Source organism: Hemiscyllium ocellatum, chromosome 1 (assembly GCF_020745735.1).
Source record: "Hemiscyllium ocellatum isolate sHemOce1 chromosome 1, sHemOce1.pat.X.cur, whole genome shotgun sequence".
Classification (NCBI taxonomy): domain Eukaryota; kingdom Metazoa; phylum Chordata; class Chondrichthyes; order Orectolobiformes; family Hemiscylliidae; genus Hemiscyllium; species Hemiscyllium ocellatum.
In genome coordinates, this window is record NC_083401.1 from 121272100 (window position 1) to 121297179 (window position 25080).

The following is a 25080-nucleotide window of genomic DNA, read 5'->3' on the forward strand; positions in this document are numbered from 1 at the left end:
GATGGGACAAATTTGATTTGTTTTCAATAAACTCTCAGGCTAAGAGCTGCCTGATTGAATGTTGTAAAACTTCTGAGGCATGGATCGATGGTGTTTTTTTTTCCCAGGGTAGAAATGTCAAATACTAGGGAATATAGGCTTAAGGGAAAAGAGAGAGTTTAAAGGAGACAAGAGGCAAGTTTTCTTTAATACAGAGGGTGTTAAGTGCCTGGAATGTCATGCCAGAGGAGTTGGAAGTATTTGCAATTATCTGTCAGAAACTACTTGTGTTGACATGCAGAGTGGTCTTCTACTTGGCTAATTTCTGCCATCATTCATAACTGCAGAATTTTGATCTTGTGGTTGTTAGATTGCTTTGCTTTGTCCATTGCATGTTCCTTCCATTGCTGAGCATGTACATAGTCCTTTAGTATAGCTTCATTGGATTGATATAGCTAATTTCTAGGTAGAGCTGGTGCTGCTGTCGTCATATTGTCCTCATTGAAATTGATTTGGCAATTTGGCTTGATGGTACTGGCAGAGTGAGGGATATGCTGGACTATGAAATTGCAGGTTGCGGTTTATGGTTGAATACAGTTTTTTGTGTCTGATATTGATGGCCAGAATGTATCATAGATGCTAGGTTTTAAAATGCTTAACTTTTTGAGTCTAACACCATGTTGCAGGCACGCATCACTCAAATTCAATGATTTTGTCTCCACAAAGGTAATCACTTTCACTAATCAGCTATCGGGGTAGGCGCATCTGTGACATTGTCAGGGTTTGGTATGGTGTGTTTTATCTGTTTTCCTACGTGTTGTAGATCCTTAGGATTTGCCAGTTTGATAAGTACAGGTGTGAAAGCACTGCTTATGGATATCATGAACTTTCCTATCTGGGTCAAATATTGTTTCAACAGGAAGGAACACTGATTCTTTAGCTGAGGGATAGCCCCCTACCCCAAGTTTGCACTGATGCCCTTTGTGTGATTTGGAGTCACTGAAGACTGTAAAGGACCATGTCCAGCACTGTGCTGCCACGTCTGGTCTGACCTGTTGATGGGATAGAACATACTGAAGATTGGTGTTTGAAGGTCTAGAACATGGGCTGCCATGCGTTATTCATGTCAGTCTGCTGCTGGATAGTCTGGGACTGCTGTTCCAATTCTGACACCCCTCATGGTATTGAGAAGGTATTTGAAGATTCGACTGGGCAGTAGAGTCTTTTTTTCCTTTCTGTATTCGAGATTGATATGAGTGGCCTTTCTAATCTCATATCTATTTTGATTCTTTTGGAATTGTTTGACACAAGTGAGTAGATTCATAGTCTACTTCAGATGATGATTTAAGATTCACCCTATCACTGTACATCTGGAATCAGATGTAAGAAGAATGACACATTTCTTTTCACAAGAGGCAGGAATGAGCCGCGTGGGTTTTTATGATATTTTGGTTGTTTATGGTGACCATTTACTGAGGCTCACTTTTTATTCCAAACGTGTTAACTAATTGAGTTAAAATCAGAGCCTTCGGATTTCTTGGTACGGTGTACCACAATACTACTGTTACCTTTTGTATGTAACCTTCGTAATCCCACGAGTCATTCTGGTCAATTGGAGATATTTCCTTCCCAAGACTAGTGCGTCATTCCTGAGATGAATCACTCTGCACAATATCGCAAATACAGTTTAATTGGAGCTTTAAACACGTGCAGCATAACATTCCTCCAAATTCAGTTGGACTTCTTTTCTACCAGCAATGACAATCATCATCTCCACTTGAAGCTTTTAATAGTGCATTGCCCATGAAATACATACTTGCTTTACTTGTACTGTTTCCAGGCAGAAGTTTCACTTGCCGGCTTAGTCTTCTCTTTTACTCAAATAGGACCTCTATTATCCCATAATGGGTCAATATGTTCAGCTTTGTTGGTGCTTGTTGAAACTTTAGGTACATTTGCACACACATGTCAATGGGTTGCTCATAAACAAAGATAATAGTTGATAGTTCCAGCAGGTATCCATCCCGCTTTAGTTGGAGCTGATGCATGGTGTACTTTGTTTTTGAGGTCATCCATTGCTGCAGTATAGGTTTAATTGAATGAATTTTAAAGTCTGGATTAACATTTAGGGTGAAAAATTGTTTTGTTAAGACTAAATTTTCTTGTACTTCTGGTTGACTTTGTTTAGATGGTCTACTTTTTTTTTTAAAGACCAGTTCAATATTTGGAATACTGAAGGGGACAAATTCAGAATTAATATAGGGAAACACAGGCCCAACTCTTGTGATGGCAAGATAGTTACAGACTGGACTCTCACATTGGGATAATATGCAAGTCCAGACTTGACTTTATCCTGGGCATTGCCCTGTGAATTCAAGTTCCAGAGGGCAATTACACAGCATCTGGGACCCCAAGTGCCTACAACTGAGAGTTAAAGTTGGTGGATTCTGAATGAGCTTAAGTTACCCAGGAAACATTAGAGGCAAACTGGGCCATGGTTAAACTGAGCCCCGAGTGTTATTGACTCCCCACCTCTGGCTTGGTTTGGACACCGCATAGATGTCTGAGCACCCTCCTGTTAGACCTGATCCGATTCCCAGACTCCTGACGCTTGTCAGCTGAACTCTGCCTGAGCCCTTCTAACTCTCCATGGATTCACCCTCAAACCTCTCCCTCACCTGGCCCCCAGCAACTGCAATGTTCGGAGAAAACTTTTATTACACAGAGGGTAGTGCATATATAGAATGAAGTGCCCAAGGAAGTGGTAGTGGCAACTACAATTAGAACACTTAAAAGACATTTTGGGCAGGTATATGGATAGAGTCCAAAAGTGCAGTGCTGGAAAAGCACAGTCGGTCAGGCAGCGTAAGAGGAGCAGGAGACTTGACGTTTTGAGCATAAGCTCTTATGCTCAAAACATCGACTCCCCTCCTCGGATGCTGCCTGACTAGCTGTGCTTTACCAGCACCAGACGTTTTGACTCTGATCTCCAGCATGTGGAGTCTTCACTTTCTCCCACATATATGGGTAGGAAAGGTTTAGAGGGACATGAGCTAAATGCAGGTAAATGGAAATAATTTAGTTTGGCAAACCTGGTTGGCATGGATGAATTGGATCAAAAGATCTGTTTCTGTGCTGTATGATTCTAAGACATTTAGTTTGGTTTGGGTTACCCACTCTTTCCCTGTCCCTGTGCCTGACAACCGCCTGAGACCAGACCAACATTTTTATAACCTTATATTTCAGACTTAGATAAGTTTCTATTAATTTTAATATTTGGCATCATTCAGATTTCCTGTATCCATTTCCATAGTGTTACCTTACTTGACCCTTGCCTCTGCTCATCTACAGAGACCTTCATCCATGTTTTTGTTACCATAACTTGATTATCCTCACAGAAGCACTCTTTGTCAAATAGCCTACATTCTACTCCTAATTTAAGATCACCAAAACCCTGCCCATGTGCTTACTCGCACTAGACCTCATACAGCCATCATGCTGTGCTTGCTGATCTGCATTCACTGTGTTAAACCATGCCTTGATTTTAAAATTCTCCTTGAAATCCCTCCCAATACCTTACTACTTCCTATCTGCACACATCTGATTATAGGTACTGGAGCTTTTGATTCTGTTGCTGTACCGTTATTACTTTTATTTAGTAGCTATGGTTCTAAATGTTGTAATTCCTTCCTTAAGCCTGGCTGCATCTCTACCTTTCCTTCCTCCTTTTGGGTGCACTTTAACCTACCTCTTTGGCCAAACACCCAGATTTATTTCATGGAGACATGGTGTCAAATGTTTGTTTTTAATTCTCCTGTCCAACTGTCTTGGATGTTTTTATTACATTAAAGGCATTCTATAAACAAATCTTACACTCTTATTGACTAATCTTAAAAGCACCTACAAGGTTGCCATTTAAAACATTTTTTGTGATATTAGAGTCATAGAGATGTACAGCATGGAAACAGACCCTTCAGTCCAACCTGTCCATGCTGACCAGATATCCCAACCCAATCTAGTCCAGATATGGGCCAGCACCTGGCCCATATCCCTCCAAACCCTTCCTATTCATATGCCTCTTAAATGTTGCAATTGTATCAGCCTCCGCCATTCCACTGGCAGCTCATTCCATACACATACCACCCTCTGTGTGAAGACGTTGCCTCTTCGGTCTCTTTTATATCTTTCTCCTCTCACCTTAAACCTATGCCCTCTAGTTCTGGACTCCCCGACTCCAGGGAAAAAACTTTGTCTATTTATCCTATCCTTGCCCCTCATAATATTGTAAACCTTTATAAGGTCACCCCTCAGTCTCCGACGCTCCAGGGAAAACAGCCACAGCCTGTTCAGCCTCTCCCTGTAGCTCAAATCCTCCAACCCTGGCAACATCCTTGTAAATCTTTTCTGAACCCTTTCAAGTTTCAGAACACCTTTCCGATAGGAAGGAGACCAGAATTGCACACAATATTCCAACAGTGACCTAACCAATGTCCTGTCCAGCCACAACATGACCTCCCAACTCCTGTACTCAATACTCTGATCAATAAAGGAAAGCATACCAAACGTCGTCTTCACTATCCTATCTACCTGCGACTCCATTTTCAAGGAGCTATGAGCCTGCACTCCAAGGTTTCTTTGTGCAGCAACACTCCCTAGGACCTTACCATTAAGTATACATGTCCTGCTAAGATTTGCTTTCCCAAAATGCAGCACCTCGTATTTATCTGAATTAAACTCCATCTGCCACTTCTTAGTCCATTGGCCCATCTGGTTCAGATCCTGTTGTAATCTGAGGTAACCCTCTTCGCTGTCCACTACACCTCAAATTTTGGTGTCATCTGCAAACTTACTAACTGTACCTCTTATGCTCGCATCTAAATCATTTATGTAAATGACAAAAAGTAGAGGGCCCAGCACCGATCCTTGTGGCACTCCACTGGTCACAGGCCTCCAGTCTGAAAAATAACCCTCTACCACCACCCTCTGTCTTCTTCCTTTGAGCCAGTTCTGTATCCAAAAGGCGAGTTCTCCCTGTATTCCAGTTCTGCTGAAATTGCCTGTATTTTCCATTAGGTGCATATGAACATTTTAATGTGGTCTTTGGTTCATTGAATTGTCCACCAACAATTAGCCCCAGAGATCTGTTCTTGGAAGGTGTTTTGTAAACAAATATGTGGCAAGTGTTACTTCTGGAAATCAGTGATAATTTGTACATACATGCCTTAATGCTTATGGAAAAGTGAATTTATTGGACTTTTTTTTAAAAAAATCTTTAATTGTACACCTTGCCACTAGAAAACTGGCATTCTTAAAGAAAATCTGTTTGTCATAGTCACTTAAAATCTAACATGCCTAACTGCACTCCCAATGGCTTTGCTGACTAGAAGGTTATCCCACATATGTAGTGCAAAAGCCAAGAAAGTTTTTTATTCAGAAATATCATCTGCTTGTTCCTTTGTAGTCTGAGGATTACTTTGTCAAAGAAGTTGATGTTTGCAATCTCAATCTTTCAAAAGTTGAGTTATATATGCCATTTTCATTTAATATTCAGGATTTGCTCTGTCTATATTTAGACTTCAGTGCACATACAACTTGTACTGTCTGCTTGATGCATTGTACCTAGTTACAAGGAACCCAGTATTTAAAATGATATGTCAAATTCAGTTTGCCATTTAATGAGTGAATAACAACATGTTTTGGCTAAAAGGCAGTTGATGAGTTTCAACCTTTGTATATGCAGTGACTTTTTACATGGTAAATCGTGTCTCACTAACTAGAATGAATTTTTTAAAGTGTTGGCAAAGATTAAAAGCAAAGTAGTAGATGTCTATGTGGACTTCAGTAAGTGTTCAACACTCTGCTTAGTAGACTGGTTAGTAACATTAGATCACGTTAGGGGAGCTAACCGATTGCACACACAATTGGCTTGAAGGTAGGAGATAGGGTGGTGATAGAGAGATGCTTTTCGGACTGGAGGCCTGTGTCTGGTGGTGTGCCACAAGAATTGGTGCTGGGTCCATTGTTTTTTGTCATTTTTATGTAAAAGATTTGGCTATGAATATAGGAAACGTGGTTAGTAAGAATGTATTTGACACCAAATAGGTGATGTAGCAGACCTATGTAACAGTGAAAAGGAATATCTCTGAGTACGATGGGACCATGATCAGATAGGCCAAAGAGTCGCAGATGAAGTTTAATTTAGTTAAATGTGAGGTGTTGCATTTTGGTAAGGCAAACCAGGGCAGGACTTTAATAGTAAGGCCCTGGGGGATGTTGCCAAACAAAGACATAGGGTTTCAAGTGTATAGTTCCTTGAAAATGAAGTTGCAAGTGAGCAGAGTGGTGAAAGTGTTTTCTCATTGGGCACATTATTGAGTGTAGGAGTTAGGACATCATGTGGCGGCTGTATAGGGCATCAGTGAGGGCACGTTTAGAGTACTGTGCAGTTCTGGTCCCCTTTAGAATGGATATTGTTAAACTTGAGATGGTGTAGGAAATATTTACAAGAATGTTGGTAGGACTGGAGTGTTTTGAGTTATAGTGAGGCACTGTGAATAGGCGAGGGCTTTTTTCCCTTGGAGTGGCGGAGGATGAGTTTTATAAAATCCATGAGGGGCATTGATAGGGTGAATAGCCAAGGTCTTTTTCCAGATTGGGGGCTTCTAAAAGTAGAAGGTGTAGGTTTAAAGTGAGGGGAAAGATTTAAAAAGGATAACTGAGGGATAACTTTTTCATGCAGAGATTAGTGCATTTACAGAACAAATTGCCAGAGGGAAGTGGTGGGGGCAAGTATGATTACAGTATTTTAAAAGGCATATGCATGGGTATATGAATAGGAATTATTTGGAGGGATATAGGTCAAATGCTGGCAAATGGGACTAGTTTAGATTGGGATGTCCAGTTGGCATGGATGAGTTGGACAAAAGTTTCTGGCTCCATACTGACTGACTGAGACTGTATATGATTTTGAGAGACTTGATAGGATGTGAAAGGTGGAGAGGTTTCTGAAAACCTAACATAAGTATATTTAAGTGACATAATGTCCAGGATAATAATGCTGCAGGACTCTTTTGTTTTTGTTGACTCAATGATTGTTTCTGTTATTACCAAAAAACTAACAGAATATATTTGCTTTCTGGTGAGTCAGTAAAATATTTTTGTACTTGTTTTGTTTGAAGACTGTGAACCCGAAGAAGTGACTGACTGGTCTATGAATGAAAACTGTTCATTTTGCCACATAAGGAGAGAAAAAGTAAAGGTAAGTGCAACAGCTATGACAGCATGTACACAACTACGTGGATAAACAAATGGACCAAAAAACTCAAAATTGGAGTATAATTGGAAAATGTGAACCTGTCCATTTCAGCACAAAAAATGAAAACATTAGATGATCTAAATAGATTGTAGAATTCACTAGTACAAAAAAATTGGGTGTCTTGCTACGTGAATCACTGAAACTTTAGAAGGCAGATATAATTGATGAGACAAATAGTCTGTTTATTTCAAGAGAAGTTTAATATTAACACAAGGATCGTTTACTATAGATGCACAGGATTGTGCGGGAAAAGAAAGGATATTATTGTACGACAAGTAGTTAAACTTCAGCATGAAGAAATTATTAGAAAAAAGTTGAGCATGTTCTGTGTAGGCTCTGATATTCAGAAGAAACAATACATTGAAATATGATATTGAGGGTTATTGATAAGATGGATGCCGAGTGATTGTTTCCTCTTGGGAGAATAGAGCTAGGATACAGTTTAAGAGTAAGAGGTCTTTTCTCTCATCTTGCTGAGGATTGTTGGTCTTTTGGAATTCTCTTCCTCAGATCATGTGAGTAAACAACAGGTCATTCAGCTTCTCTAGCCTATTCCACCATTTAATAAGGTCATGGCCAATCTGGTTATAACCACAAATCCACGTTCCTGCCAACTCCTGGTAACCTTTCACCCTTTAGCTTTAAAGAATCTATCCACACCTCCCTTCAAAGAGTTGCATAGACTCATGTCACTGTGAGGAAACATTTCACCTCGTCATTTCGTTAAATGGCTGACTTTTTTTTAAAGTAGCAACCACTACTTCTAGATCCTTGTAGGAGGTGACGTTCTCTTTTAGGATCTAAATTTTTGATTGTCAGCTATGATTCTCCTAGCCTCATGGATATAAACCCCTTTCCGTCTTCCATTTCCTCATAAGACAGCCCATCCATTTCAATTATGAGTCTGGTAAGCCTTCTCTGAATTATTTCCATCATTTTACATCCTCTTAATCAAGATGACCAATTTTAAACAATGTATTCCAGATGTGGTCTCACCACTGTCTTGTATAACCAAAGCATAGCCTCCCTACTTCTGTATTCAAATTCCTTTGCAAGAAGTGATAACATTGTTACCTTTTCCTGATTATTTGTTGTACCTGCATGCTAGGCTTTTATGATTCATGTACCAAGCAAACTGGATCCTCCTTAAATCAGAACTCTGTAATCTCCCACCATTTGAATAATGTGCATTTTTTTTGTTCTTGAAATGAGTAATTGCACATTTTTCCACATTGCTAGATCAATGCCACTTGCTTAACCTAATCTTTTATAGTCTCTTTAGATCCTTCTCCTTGGAGGTTGAGTTATTGCATTCACTTATGACCATGTTGAGTGGATTTTTCGGGCAAGAGAGTTGAGGGCAATGTGACGGGCAGACAGGAAAGCAGAGTTGAGACCACAAACTGGTATTGTCAAATGGTGGAGCAGGCCCGAAGGGGTGAATAACTCAATCCTAAATTGTTCTGGACTTTTATTTGGTGATCATTCCAAAACTGGTCCAGTTTATGGCATGCTGTATGAACATCGGTTAATATTCTTGAATTGTGAACGTCCAGAATTTAAAAATACTCCTAATTTTTGACTACTTCAATACTTTTTAATACACACACAATGCTTTACCTTTTCTCACTTCTACTTGCTGATCTTAATAGTAACAGCATCCATCATTTCTTTGTTGATTTAATACAAGCATCAGAACTCGATTTTGAATACTAGAAGTTGATATTATGTTGCCTCAACCATGACCTGAATGGGATCTGGTGAACATATATAATGTTAAAGGTAGTTGACTGCGGATTCTAATTTTAGATACAGATACTCATGAGCGAACTGGTTTCAATGATTGCAACTGTTATTTTTCAGTATTTGAGTTTAACTTAATCTCACTACTTTTGCCTTAAAGTTGCCTTCAGTCTTGCAGAAAGGTAAACTAGAAGTAACGTTTACACCCTTTTTTCCTGACATTTTGTGTAGGAACATCATCAATCTATCTGTATAATTGTGAATCTGAAACTTATTTCATAATGCACCTTAAAATTGAGGGAAGGGCAAGGAATGGTTAGGGAAGTTTACATTGTTTTGTACATGGAAAATCGTGTTTCACGAACTTGCTTGAGTTTTTTGAAAAAGTGACCAAGGATTGATGAAGGAGGAGTTGGACAAGTGTTCAACAGGGTTCCACATGGTGGACTGGTTAACAAGGTTAGATCACATGCAATACATGGAGAAGTAGGTATTTGGATACAAAATGAGCTAAAAGATGGAGGTGCAGCGGAAGGTTGCTTTTCAGACTAGAGGCCTGTGACCAGTGGTGTCTTGCAAAGATGGGTGCTGAGTCAGATGCTTTTTGTCATTTATGTAAATGATTTGGATGTGAATATAAGAAGTATGGTTAGTAAATTTGCAGATGACACCAAAATTGGTGTTGTAGTGCACATTGAAGGAGGTTACCTCAGAATGCAGCAGAACCTTGATCGAATAAGCCGATGGGCCAAGGAATGGCAAATGGAGAATAATCTAGATAAATGTGAGGTGCTACGTTTTGCTAGGGCAGGACATTTGGGGCCCTGGGGAGTGTTGCAGAACAAAGCGAGCTTAGAGGGCAGGTTAAAAGTTCCTTGAAAGTGAGTTGCAGGTAGACAAGATAGTAAAAGTGGTGTTTAGTATGCATGATTAGTGTATTGAGTATAGGAGTTGGGAAGTCATGTTGTGGTTGTACAGTGCATTAGTGAGGTCACTTTTGCAATACTGTGTTCAGTTCTGGCCTCCCTGCTATAGGAAGAATGTTGTGAAACTTGAACGGGTTCAGAAGAGATTTATGAGCAAGTTGCCAAGGCTGGAGGGTTTGAACTACAGGAGAGGCTGAATAGATAAGGGCTATTTTCTCTACAGGGTCAGATGCTGTAGTATGACCTTTTACAGAGGTTTATAAAATCATGAGGGGGTGGGTAGGGTGAATAGCCAACGTCTTTTCCTCAAGGTGGAGTCGTCCAAAACTGGAGGCATAGGTTTAAAGTGAGAAGGCAAAGATTTAAAAGTGAACTTAAGAGGCAACTTTCTCATGCAGAGAATGGTACATGTATGGAATGAACTGCCAGAGGTGGTAGTGGAGTATGGTGCAATTACAACATTTAAAAAGTACCTGGATGGTTATGAATTATAAGGGTTTAGAGGGAAATGGGCCAAGTGCTGGTAAACGGGACTAGATTAATTTAGGATATCTGGTCGGCATGGGCAAGTTGGACCAAAGGGTCTGTTTCTGCGCTGTACAGTTCTATGACTCTATTTACATAGGTGTGGTAAAGAAAGAGAAGAATTTGCATCCTTGTACAGCAAGTGCACTATTAGTCCACTCAAAAAAAAAAGAATGCTGAGCCTAGTCTGGGAAATGTAGGGACTGTGGGAAACATTTAAGAAATAATAACCACAAAATAACTAAGTCTAACTTAAAAGTTGAAAATGAGAGGACCCAGTTAATGACAGGTCATTTGACTGAAGAGCCCAATTGCAACGAGAAAGGAACTATTCTAAATAAGCATAACTAAAATTAACAGAATGGGAAACTTTCAACAAGAACATAAATGTGTCGGCCATTCAGCCCCATAAGTTTGTTTGCTGTTCAACAAGATCACTGTTGATCTGCTCCAGCCTCAACTCCTCTTTCATGTCAGATTAACATAGCTGTCAGCTCATAGATTTTTTTGAAATGTCAATCTACCTCTTTAAGTACTTTGTGAACTAGCCTAGGTTGGAGAATTACAGACATTCAATAACCTTAAACTCGGTTTTAAATGAGTTCTCCCATATTCCCTCCCCTAGTTTGATATTCCTTGGCTAATGGAAATATCGTCACAACATCTACCTTGTCAAACCGGCTCAATCTTGAATATTTCAATAAAATCACCCTCATTCCCCTAAACTGTACTAAATAAAGGCCTAACCTGTGTTGTCATTCTTGATGATTCAAACCGGTCATCCCAGGAATCAGCTTAGTGAATCTATTTTGGATAACCTCCAATGCCAGTGTACCCTTTCTTAAATCAGGATGCAACAGTCAAGAAGGCACATCTTCCACAGATGACTTTAGAAAATTTGGCATGTCCATAAGGACCCTCACCAAGTTCTCCAGATGCACAATTGAAAGCAAATTGCCCTGATGCATAATGGCCTGGTATGGCAGCTGCTCTGCCCAGGTTCGTAGGAAACTATAGAGGATGGTGTGTACAGCTCAGGCATCATGGGAGCCAACCTTCCATCCTTGGATCCATTTACAAGGCTTGCTGCTGTGGAATGGCTGCCAGCATAGACCCTTCGCACCTTGGTAATCTCCAGTCTCTTCGGTCAGGCAGAAGATACAGAAGCCTGAACATGCACCAATAGGTTCAGGGACAGTTTCTTCCTGACCGTTATTAGACAGTTCAATGGACACACTCTAACCTCAGTGGTGATCTTGCTAACGTCAATATCTCTCAAATACTTTGTGCATTGTTACGTATATGCCACTGTCTAAATTTTTTGTGCATCCTTGTTTACTATAATCTGCCTGGACTGCTAGTAAGCAAAGCTTTTCAGTGTACTTCAGTACATCTGACAACAAATGAAATCAAATATGGAGACCAAAACATTACACTGCACTCCAAGTCCAACCTCACCACACCCTGTAAAGATTTAATAAGACTGCCCTATTGTTAAACTGCAAATTTCTGGCAAAGAAGACTAAAATTTCATTTGCCACCTTAATTACTTACTTGCACCTACATGCTAACTCTTTTCCATGAATATGAGCACCCAGGCCCTTCTACACTGCACTCTTTTGGGACCGATTTCCATATGAACGGTAGTCTGCCTTTGAGTTTTTTTTCTACAAACGTGCACAACCTCACTTTAAACTCCATCTGCCAGGTTTTTGCCTGCATACTCCACTATATCCCCTTGAAAGTTCCCCATGTTCTCATCCTCGTATGCGCTTCCACCTAGTTTTGTCTCAACAGCAAATTTGGATGCGTTATGCTGTGCTGTCTCCTCCAAATCATTAGTATAGATAATGAATAATTGAGATGCTAGGATTGATCCTGGTGGTATTGCACTAGTTGATTTCCAATGTTAAAGATGCAAATGTGAGTTAGAATAGATAGACCTTTTCATTAGCAAAGGTGTTTCAATAAAGATAAGTGTTTTGGGTAAGTAAAGAACTTTTAGCAAAAGATTTTTAAAAAAGCTAAATATAAAAATTAGAAGATAAAGCCAGCTTTGAAAGGAGGTATGATCAAGCACCAAGTCCATACGAGAAACAAGAAAAATGTATAAAATGAAACATTTTAAAGGATGTAGAATTATTTGGATGTGGGGAACCAGAAATATTGGTGATGTTAAGCTTGCATCGACTATGGTCATGGCAATGTAGGTTGAAAAAGGTTAGGTGTGGAGCATTAAGATAGGTAAAGAAGTAGAATTGAAAGATTGAAGCTCAAAAGTAGAAAAACCAAAACGCCATGATAGTGTGCATCGTAGAATGCACACTAAGTCAAAGAGAAAATAATGAGAGCTTTGGTTCGCAATCTTTCAAATATTCTTACACTTCTATTGGCAAATCTTCAAAGGACTGGATGATCATCAATCTAGTAACAAATATATGAACTAAAAAACTGACAGACCAATCAGTCTAGAATGAGAGAGGTGCCATAACATAAGATGAAAAATATTATTAGGTATGAATATATTGTTAATTTGTCCTATTCTGAGAATTAGCGATCTTTAAGTTTTGTAAGTAGTACTATCAAATGGCAAAAATTACATCAATTACAGCAAAGTTTACTGTATTATTCAGGCCTATTATTATTTTTAATCTGTTTACTTCAGTGTAAATATACATGTTAAATTGAATGGCCATGTGAAATATCAAGTTAATTCAATTTTGAGTTAATCTCTAATCAAATACTGGGTTCTGCTATGATGCTAGAGTAGACAGTTGAGGGTGCGAGTGAGAACGTGCTCTGCTTGTAAGTTTTATTTAAGGAAAAGTTGCATTATTTGTGATTAATGCTATAAATAAAATAGTAATGTGTATTCTCTCTCTCCTCTCTTTCTCCTCCCCCTCTTCTCCCCCCACATTCTTTATCCTTAACCTATTGTGTGTTTTTACATTGATTTTGTGGACCTCTTGATTAGCTGGAATCTTGGATTAACCAGCTTAGTTCTGGTGTCATAGGTGCCATTTAATAAAGTGTTGATCATTAGCACCTGTTTTCAGTACAGCTAATGTCTCAAATCTAGTTGTGTAAACGTCGGACATTTCTTTAAAAAAGTTTTCTATATATCAATTTTAATTAAGTAATACATAAAAGTTAGCTGGGCAGTTTGAACAGGCTTTGCACTTATGCAGTTTTTTTTTGATTACCTACTTTGTGTGCCACCATTTGGCATGCGTAAAAGGTCATTTGAACCCACCTGACTTGACTGAAATGCCCACCAATTTGCTAGCATAACATCTGGCATAGCTTTGGGGTCTTCATTTTGCTGGATTTGAGATATTGTACCTGTATTGTGAGCTCAATATTTTAAATAAGTTTTTTTGCTACTTTGGATTTTCTTCAAATATTTCTCTGTACGATTCATAACTATTTCTAGGACCATATCTCATCTGTGAGTGTGCCTACAACACTGATATCTACTGAGGAATCTTTATCTCAGGGGCAGTCCCACACTGAACAACTTGAATGCCAAGCAGACAAGTTTCTTAATGCTATCTTTCACAAAAAAGGTATAATGCTTTTCCTGATCTTCATATTAAGGCTTAATGAAGGTTCAGTTTTAATTTTAAATACTATGTTAAGCTAACTATGTTGATTATTGATTGAAATATATGGCAATGTGTAAAGTTAATATGGGCTGAGTTATAATGATGGATGAAACAGAATTCCTAATTCACACTGTTTTTTGCCCAAGAGATTATGCATCATAGTTTTGGACCCCCAGTTTATATATTCTATGCAGTATCTTTGTTGTCTGATTTTAAAATTAAATCTTTACATAAAGATGTCTCAGCTCCATCTAGTGGTTATATAAATTGTCATTTTAATGGCTTTGTAGGCCTGGAATTCTCTGGATTGGCATAAATGGCAATTTCAGCCAAAATTTATGCCAGTCTTTACACTGTTCACAATGCAGCAACTTGCAGTGCAATTTCCAGTGAATCTTATTGGCGCATGTGGCGTATGAAGCAACAACCTTAGAAGAGGTGTAACTAGCTGTGGGCCCTGGGAAGCATGGGCGGCACCATATCAGGATCATATCTGATCAAGACCAAAGGTGAGTCTTGGGAATTGTGGTAAGTGGAACAGGATTCCCTCTTTCAGTCTATTTCAGTTAAAAATTACTTGAAATGTTATTTCCCATGTCTTAACTATGTCTCTCTCTTTGCAGTGAAATCCAGTAAGAAGATGGCTAGCCATTTCCTTACAAGAGATCTGCTAGGTGCCTTTGGAATAAATTAAACTGGGGAGGGGCTGGCTGCTTTAGGCAGTCAAGTTGCTTCTCCCTATAAATTTAGTCCAGGTGCCTGGATGAAGACCTTCTGAATTTCTGTGATCTACCCATCCCACTGTCAGATTCCTGAATAATGTTGTTAAACAATTCATCTGTGGTGATCAGGGCTGGAGAGGTAAGACACTTATCATCTCCCTTTCAAAGATCAGACGTGGGCGTCGGTTTTCAAATGTTGGTTGAGAAGTAATCAAATGTTGTCTTTTCAGTATTGCCAGATGACCGATCTTTAAAATACAGATTCCAAACAATATCTGTAATGCTATCTCTGTCCATTTACTCTAGGGCAATGCCTGGCGTTGACCTGCCTCTTTAACTGAAATGTCTATTTTGCAGTATTGTACCTGTTGCCTATCAAATAACAACCTGCAAAGGGAGAACTTCATTATACATACATGCTGAATTCCCCATTTACCTTGCAACTGAGACAATACCTAAAATTTCTATCTCTTTTCTCTCAGCAAGTCAAAAGTGTATTGCTTATGTATATTCTCGTTGTCTTTGCAGGGTGATTTGGCACACTGCTTGGGAGAAAAAAAAATCACTGGATAGGGAACTTTGTATCTGAGAACTGTGCTATCCCATGTGGAAAGGGCCCTTCATCTCGTGAGTCGTCATCTGAGTTTCAAGCTATGGCTGTTGACATGGAGCAATAATGAGGTGGGTTCAAACTTCTTCAGGACTTGTCTTGTGGCTTCAATTTGTTTTAAACCAAAAATACAGTTTCATATATTTGGAATAGAGAAATATATTCCTTTAGGAGGGAGGTGCTTAATTATTCTAACTTAATTCTCTTTTTTTTTTCCACAGGTCAGAAAAGCCAATCCAGGAAGAGGGAGTTGTATGAGGAAATGAAACAGAAGAAAGGGGAAGATGGGGTGGAGGAAAAAGAGCAACTCTAGGGGGGAATGGTGAAAAGGCTGTGCATCTTTATGTAGATTTTGATTAGATCTTAGAGAGAGTGAGTGAGCATATACCTTCCTAACATTTAAATGCTGCTACTTTGCCATCCCTTACCCAAAACCATAACCTCAGCACCACACTCTCCTGGTCCAGGCAGCAGTGCAGATCCAGGCACTTAAACAATCAACAAAGACACAACATCGTAAGCTACCTGGCTGCCTCTTGACAATTTGGGAGACTAAGGAGTACTAGGTTTGGGGTGATGTATCCACTTTGGTGTGAAGTCATAATTGCTAAGGAGTAAAGTGTTGTGGAAACTAGATTTAATAGGTTTGCCCCTTAACATAGATATATTTGGATCACCGCAAGTATTTCGTGCTGTTTGTGCTCTGTTGCCAATCATTTTCAGCAGTTCACACAATGACAGGACAAGATATTCGCATCCTTCATGGCTATTATGGTGGCTCCACTGGTATTTCTGACAACAGCGCTCCTTAAATTTAGACTGCAGCCATGGAACTTGTCAGTTCAATAATGTTTGCAGCTTTAAGTATATAGTGCAGGTGGGATGACGGGCACTCAATTGCAACATGCAACCTCTACTTCAGATTCCTTCAACCTGGCATGAGGCAAATGAGAATGAGCTTCTAGGAAACTCCCTCCCAAAAATGCAGCCAGCTGTGGCTCAACCCCAAGAGCAAGCTACTGTGTCAAGAGTTTGTTCAGCCCCATACCCCTTCACCCAGCATTAAGCAGTCAATCTCCCTATGACAATGATCTCATCAGAATTTTCAAAAACAGTTTTTAAGGATGAAGAAACGCTAAAGCAATGTATACAGGCATTTGTTTATGAAGTTGGAATACTTCAGTTTGATATTTAATTGATTTTCTATTATAGCTGCATCTTTGATATTCTCTTGCTAACATTCCATTGAGGGTACTTGATTACATGTTGGCCTAAATGCTAGAACTTTGATGGGTCACTTGTTTTCATTGTTCAGCACTATAGATGATTCTGAAATATCACTTCTGTTCGAAGATTCGCATGTTTGAGCTTCAAGTTGCAATTTATGTGACAATGGTAAATAAAGTTTCATTCTTTTTTTCATGGCTGGTCTTGACTCTTTGTGACCACTTTGCCAGTCGGGCCAGTCCACACTGAGAGTTGCTGATGCCACTGGTGGGGATTCTCAAAGTGGGGAAATCAGTTGCTGAGCAATTCTCCTGGGAACTGTCATCTGATTTTCTTCACTTGTTTGGCTCTGAAGCATGGAGTTAATATCCTCTAAATTAAAGGACTCCTTTTCTGGCATCTTCAGACTGAGCCCTTCTATTATCTCAAAATGTGCTCTTCATAGACACTGCAGACCACAACAATCCTTGCCACTCTTTCAGGCATGTAGCACAGCACATTTTCTTTATTTTTGGACCTCAAATTGCCCTGACTACCACCTGTTTTCTGCATATGCCCAGTTACCTAAACCCTGTGATGTGCAGGTTGGCTGCAGGTGATGTATGCTTGTCAGCATCGATGTATTTATTTGAATCATCAAGTTGGGGTGAAATTGCGAATGTTAATGACCATATCTTTTCATTTGTGACTTTAAACTCTGAACTGCAATGAGGAAAAACAATTTTTACCATGATGGTAGCTTAATTTCACAAGTAAGTATTGCGATATTATCGTATGATGTATTCCTAGCATAGTTACCAGAGAAACCAACAAAATTGTGAAAATTGCTGTGGAGGTGATGTCATACTAGATGAAATTGGCTGCCAATTTGCAGGCACTTGGAGTTCCTCCGCTGATTTTTGCAAAGAGTGGAATGATCAGAGCAATCCAGAACCATGGTATTCTGCATACCCATTGATGACATAATGGGAAACCTCATTTGAGGCTTTTTGCAGAATTTCACATGTGACCAGACATTCTTCTCCAACAGGTCCTCGTATGACCTTCAGGCATGGTAAACTCTCTGGGAGATAACATGTGACTTCAGTTACCTATTATGATGCCTCACTGTATTATCTCCACATTCTTTTCATCCTCCATTTTCAAAAGCTGAACTGGTGAATGGTTAAGGAGGCATGCCATTGGAAATTGTTCTGCTTGACATGCAAAGAGGTAACTTTTCTTGTGATCTAAGAATCTGAGGTTTCAGGCTTGGAGAAATAAGATTGAAAAATATTGCCTCAGACCTAGAGGTTAGATGGCCTGTTTTCAAAAAAACAGGTTATCATAAGGAATATTAGTAACCAATGTTCTCATTTCTCTGCAGCCTTCAGAAAACTAGTCAAAATCCAAGAAATAACCCACAAAAACTAACCTTTACATGAAAAAATGTTAGGTCAGTGACCATTAGAAGGTTAAGAGATGTGGTTTAGATAATTATAGCATTTAGTGTAAGATAAGATCAACACGTTTGCCTCCAAATGGGCTTTGACAAGTGGTACATAGAAGGCTGGCAAATAAGGTAAGAGCCCATGATGTTAGGGGCAAGGTACAAGCATGGATAAAGGACTGGCAGAAGGCAGTGTGTCAAGATAAGTCTTTTTCAGGATGACAGCCAATGACAACTAGAGTTCTGCAGGAGCCAGTGTTGGGACCACAACTAATCAGATTATACAGACAGTCTCGATGAAGGAGTTGAGGACATCGTGGATAAGTTCTGAGATGACGCTGGTGGAAGAAAAGATGGTGGTGAAGCTGCAAAAGGACTTGGATAGGTTTAGGAGAGTGGGCAAAAAAGTGGCAGATGGAATGCAATATGGGAAAGTGTAAGGTTGGCACTTTAGGAGGAAGAATCGAAGTGTAGATTACTATAAATGAGGAAAGGCTTCAGCAGTCTGGAACACAGAAGGACTCGGGACTCCTAGTTCAGGATTCTGTTAACATGGAGATTCAGTAGGCAGTTAGGAAGGCAACTGCAATGTTAGCATTCGTTTGGAGAGGACTAGAATACAAGAGCAGAGATGTACTCGTGAGGCTGTGTAAAGCTCTGGTCAGACCACATTTAGGATATTGTGAGCAGTTTTGTGACCCTTATCTAAGGAAAAATGTGCTGGTGTTGAAGGGGGTCCAGAGGAGGTTTACAAGAATGATCTTGGAGGTGAAGGACTTGTCTTATAAGGAGCAATTGAGGACTTTGGGTCTGTACTCTGTGGAATTTAGAAAGATGAGGGGAGTGCTCGAAACTTACAGGATGTGGAGAGGCCCAGATAGAGTGGATGTGGCAAAGATGTTTCCACCAGTAGGAGAGATTAGGATCTGAGGACAAAGCCTCTCGGTGAAGGGATGAGCCCTTAGAACTGAAATGAGGGATTTGTTTTTCTAGAGGCTGGTGAACCTGTGGAACTTGTTGCTACAGGAGGCTTATGGAGGCAAAGTCATGGAGCGTATTTAGGGTGAGGTAGGTTCTAGATTAGTAAGGGATCAAAGGTTCCTGGGCAAAGGCAGGAGAATGGAGTTGAGAAACGTCATCAGCTATGACTGACTGATGGAGCAGACCCATCCTAAATGGCCTAAACCTATGTCTTTACAAATCAATTGTGCTTAAAATACCTCCATCTTTGTTGGAAATCTGTATTTGTGCCATTATTTTCAGCCAGTGTTTAGAAGAAATTTATTCGAGTTCAGCTAATGTATGGATCAAGAGAAATTTAATTCTGTATTATATGCCTTTATTATATACCAAACTGTTGATGTTCAATTATATTTCCATTAATATGTAAATGTAATTCTTTTAGATCTTCCTCAGAACTGTGATCGCAACATTCCTCTAGTTGCTCAGGAAATAATGAAAAGAATGATTCGTCAATTTGCAATTGAATATATATCCAGAAGTAATCACGCTCATGAAGCTCAGACTGGATCAACTGATGAATCTATTTCAGTCTCAAATGATCCACCTGCCAAGCAAACCCAGAGCTTTCACCAGGAGCAGGAAGGACCCCTCGACCTCACTGTGAATAAAAGTCATCAGAAAAGTTTTCAACAAGGTAATCTCATTCCTTTCCTGTTGAATAGAAGTTCAGAATTCATTGAGTGTACATTTATGAAAGAAATCCTTGAGCTAAACGTTATTTGGGGGCAAAGGATAATTTAGCAGGTTACCCTAAATGTTCACCATTTTTTTGGTGTAAGCCACCACCAAATTATTAGTATTCATTTTATAGCTAGATCTGAATTCATTGCATCTCCGAGTGATACTGTGTCACTGATTTGCATTCTATCAATTCGAAGTGCATGCCCACAATTTAGGTAGTCAAGGAACATGCTGACTGAGAATTTAAACAATTTCCCTTCTCTGTACCCCCTCTGCCACCCTTTCCAAATACCAATTAACTGTCACAATCCATAATCAATCAAACTATGAAAATAAACAAAAATGGGTTTGTCTATATCCAATTTTCCTCCCCATTGTGTTCGGACCAAGGTAGCTCAATTGGATGACTATTCTTAATCCTAGGCATATTATTTCTATTGAAATATTTTAGCACATTTTCATCATTCACTGACTCATAAGCATATTGTATAGAGGAACCGTTGATAAATGGTGAAGTGGACACAGGAACTTGTCATTGGTTAAGGCTCTCAGTTGGTACCTTTTTAAAACTTCTAATCCGTGACCATAGACGAACGGAATAACTACAGAGGTGAAATAATCAAGGAAGATGTCTAATGGAATTCTCTCTCAAAGAAATATTTTCACCTGTAGTATAAATAACTAATGTCTTTGTTTACAATTTCTCTCTGAAATTTGACCCTGTTCTAGTTCTTTATTCCTTTGATGCAAGGAGGAGTACTGCACGAAGAGAACTATTTATACATCCAGATTAACGTAAACAGGATGTTCACCATAACCATCTCAGACCCTGAGCTTTGAGTGTTAGAGAATTTGGTTTTGTTTACTGGAGGGATGTTTTCCTTCTGGAATAATTGTTATGAACATGTTATGAGATACTTTGGAAGACCGAGTTTTAAAAGCAACAGAGGTCTGCTTTGACTATTACCTGTTTTTATGCAGTGACCATTTATATTTTATTCCTAATATATAAATTGTATAAGTTTTCTAAATTTAATTTGATGCATCTGGCTTATCTTTGAATGATGCACTGAAAGTCTAAAAGACTACTATAGACAGACAGACACATCATTAAAATCCTTTCTCAAAAGCCCCATTGTGAATGCCAAAAGCTGAAGAGATTATGGAACTGAAACTTGAAATTACCTGAGATTGACTAGTAAATGTAACCTGTACTACAGGTTACGGCACAAGTGATAGCCATCTCGGAACATAAAATGCAGTTAGTTCCTATAAGTCAAATTTGTATCATAGGCTGGCTCTTCAGTAATACTATTTTAGACCACAACTGAAGATGCAGATTGTAGTTTTAATTCTATACTATACAGATCAGCTGAACATTGATCCAACTTGTGTTAAAAAACGTTGAATTTTGTGTAACCTTGATCTCTATGTGAAATACCTCCTATAGCTTGTTTCGTATTAAGTTTGTCATGCTTTCTTATTGGCTGAATTTTAGTGCATTACAACCAAAAAACCTACAGAGAAAGTGACTTGAAAAGAACATGGCAACTAACATTTTCAGTTTTAATCTTATCCACTTGAACATTACTTTTTCAGTTGTTTAGGATTTATTTGCCCAGGTTAAGTGCAATATGGTTGTGTTGTTTTGTAGCCCTCAAAGATATTCGGTATATCTCCCACAGCATGACAATTTGTCTCACGTGGTCAGAATTAGCGAATGGTAACCTGTTGCTAATTTCTGGTCAGCCATCACATGGAAAAAGGAATGGGGAAACAACAATCCCAGAATTAAGTGCAAAAGAGCATATGGCCCATCGTGACCATACTTGTTTTCCAAATGAGCGTTGTGACTTATTGCCTTTTCTTGAGCCCTGCGTGTTATTCCTATTTAGATAAACATCTGATGCATCTTTAATGCTTGATTGAAACTGGCTCCATTATATTTCCAGCCAAAGCATTGCAGAACCAAACCACTTGCGTGAATATGTTTCCTTTCTCATTTACTTACTTTGTAAATCAATTCAAATCTGTGCCCTCTTTATCAATTTGTGCAAATGGCAAAAATTTATCCCTGTCTACTGTCTCCAGATCAATCATGACATTGAAACTTGAATGAAGTTTGCCCTAAGCATTCTAGTCTCTGTGGAAATCCGTCCCAATTTCTCCCATCTGTATGGAGCTTTTCATGTAAACCTGTTCTGTGCTTGCTTGAATGCATTTGAGTCCTTTCTAAAGCATAGGGCCCAAACACTACACAGTACTGCTGCTAATTAGTGTTTTATACAGTTTCTGCCAAATCCACCTGGTGTTATATTCTCAGCCACTATTTAATCCCTGGGATACTGAATGCTTTAACTACATTTTCCACTTGTCCTGCCACCTTGACCTATGCACCAGTACCCCCAGGTCTTTCTGCTATTATATACCCTTTAGAGTAGCACCCTTTTTTTAATACTGTTGAAATGTTCTTTGTACCAGAATGTACATCTCATTTCTCTGCATTGAACTTCATTTGCTACCTAATCACCCACTCCAGAAACTTGTCCGTCTACTTTTGAAGTTCTGCACTTTGCTCCTCAGTTTACGGAGCTGTCAAGTTTGAATCATCCGATTTTTGAAATGGTTTCCTACAGTCCAGGGTTGAGAACATTTAATATAAATCAGGAAAAGCAAGGTTCCCAAGGCTAACCCTGTAAACATTGTTCCAGCCTGAAAAACATCCATTAACAATTATCTTTTCCTATCACTCAGCCGATTTTATACTGTGTTGCTTTATTCTCACAAGGCGGTTATGTGGCATTGTATTGAATATCTTTCGGAAATCCATCTACACTATATCAGCAATGTAATGTTCGTCACCCAGTCTTGCTGCATCTAAAGGAGTCCAACAAATCAATTCATCATGATTTCCCTTCCTGAAATCAATGCTGACTCTCGCTCATTAAACCATGTTTGTCCACAGATTTTAAAGCACTAAGGTGGAAGTTATTTGAGAAGGTGTTTTCCTAATTTGGGGTCCAATCATTGAATTCTCTATCTTGGCATATGTCCTTTCTTTTGAGACTATTTTGTTTTACCAGAATTGAGAGATGCAATTGTTTGTTTGATGTGAGAAATAATGAGCCAGTGAGGTGAGTGTGCACTGGAGTAGTTTCGATGTAGGTAATTAAGCCATTTTTGGCTTTGATAGTTTAAAACCTTTGCCCAGGAGAGCAGGAGGTGAGGGTAACTAGATCTGGCTCAAAGGTCGAAGACAGATGTGTTGCTTTTCAAACTGGATATCTGTGATCAGTGATGTGCCACAGGGGTCGGTGCTGAGTAAGCTTTTTTTGTCATTTATGTAAATGATTTGGATGTGAGCATAAGAGGTATAGTTAGTACGTTTGCAGATGACACCAAAATTGGAGATATGGAAGGTTACCTCAGATTACAACGGGATGTTGATCAGATTGGCTATTGGGCTGAGAAGTGGCAGATGGTTTAATTTAGATAAATGCGAGGTGCTGCATTTTGGAAAAGCAAATCTTAGCAGGATTTATACACATAATGGTAAGGTCCTAGGGAGTGTTGTTGAACCAAGAGACCTTGGAGTGCAGGTTCATAGCTCCTTGAAAATAGAGCCGCAAGTAGATAGGATAGTGAAGAAGGTGCTTGATATGCTTTCCTTTATTGGTCAGAGTGTTGAGTACAGGAGTTTGGAGGCCGTGATGTGGCTGTACAGGACGTTGGTTAGGCCACTGTTGGAATATTGTGTGCAGTTCTGGTCTCCCTTCTATCAGTAGGACGTTGTAAAACTTGAAAGGGTTTAGAAAATATTTACAAGGATGTTGCCAGGATTGCAGGTTTTGAGCTGTAAAGAGAGGCTGAATAGGCTGTGGCTGTTTTCTCTGGAATGTCAGTGGCTAGACCTTTATAAAATTGAGGGGCTTGGATAGGGTAAATAGACAAAATCTTTCCCCTGAAGTGGGGGAGTCCAGAACTAGAGGGCATAGGTTTAGGGTGAGAGGGGAGAGATTTAAAAGGGACCTAAGGAGACAAGTTTTCACGCAAAGGGTGGTGCATGTGTGGAATGAGCTGCCAGGGGAAGTGGTCGAGGCTGGTGCAATTACAACATTTAAAAGGCAACTGGATGATTACATGAATTGGAAGGGTTTAGAGGGATTTGGGTCAAGTGCTGGCAAATGGGACTAGATTAGATTAGGATATCTGGTGGGCATGGAGGATTTGGACTGAAGATTCTGTGCTGTACATCTGACTTTTTTTTTCATTGAGAATTTATATTAAGTTCAGGTAGCAGCACAATTAAAGAAATTATGATTGTTATATCAAAGTGCTGTAGATGAAAATTGTAAACCTCAATCTGTGCCTTCCCTTCATTGTGCCTCTGGCAATGGATGGCATATATTACTACTGGGGTTTCATGGCCGTACTTTTGGGGAACTGTTGAAGTCTTTTAGATTATATTAGATTACCTACAGTGTGGAAACAGGCCCTTCGGCCCAACAAGTCCACACCAACCCGCCGAAGCGCAACCCACCCATTCCCCTATATTTACCCCTTTTCCCTAACACTATGGGCAATTTAGCATGGCCAATTCACCTGACCTGCACATCTTTGGACTGTGGGAGGAAACCGGAGCACCCGGAGGAAACCCACGCAGACACGGGGAGAATGTGCAAACTCCACACAGTCAGTCACCTGAGGCGGGAAGTCTTGTTGGGAATGAGGATTTAAAAACACCAATTTTTAAATAGTTGCTGTTTATTTTGATGCTTTGTGCTAAGCCTTGAATGTTTACCAGAATTAAACCATAGTGACTGTGACTGAATCGTTCTGGAGGTAAATCTTACAAAGCTTAGGACATCTTCCGTGAATGCTTCTTTCTAAACTGCTAAGATTATTGATTCCCCTCCATATTTCTTCATTCAAAGTTTGTGCGAAGATTTGTAGCTCGGATGCTTGTTGTAGTGGTTCTGTTCGCCGAGCTGGAAGTTTTTGCTGCAAACGTTTCGTCCCCTGGCTAGGAGACATCATCAGTGCTTTGGAGCCTCCTGCGAAGCGCTTCTTTGATGTTTCTTCCAGTATTTATAGTGGTCTGTCCTTGCCGCTTCCAGTTGTCAGTTTCAGCTGTCCGCTGTAGTGGTTGGTATATTGGGTCCAGGTCGATGTGTTTGTTGATGGAGTTTGTGGATGAATGCCATGCCTCTAGGAATTCCCTGGCTGTTCTCTGTCTGGCTTGCCCTATGATAGTAGTGTTTTCCCGGTCGAATTCATGTTGCTTGTTGTCTGAGT

General features: G+C 39.5%; 1 protein-coding gene across 7 annotated transcripts in view; it reads left to right on the top strand.

Moving 5' to 3' along the window:
- lcorl (ligand dependent nuclear receptor corepressor-like) overlaps positions 1 to 25080 on the top strand; it is a 116073-nt gene that overhangs the window by 30774 nt on the left and 60219 nt on the right. For 6 of the 7 annotated variants that reach the window (XM_060825313.1, XM_060825303.1, XM_060825310.1 and 3 more), the window contains 3 exons: positions 7158 to 7237; positions 13922 to 14054; positions 19487 to 19738. In XM_060825313.1, the coding sequence (XP_060681296.1) occupies positions 7158 to 7237; positions 13922 to 14054; positions 19487 to 19738 (465 nt within the window). Of the gene's footprint in view, positions 1 to 7157; positions 7238 to 13921; positions 14055 to 14415; positions 14603 to 14716; positions 14955 to 15343; positions 15497 to 15646; positions 15798 to 19486; positions 19739 to 25080 lie in introns of those variants that run through there. The other variant, XM_060825329.1, reaches the window with a different exon arrangement.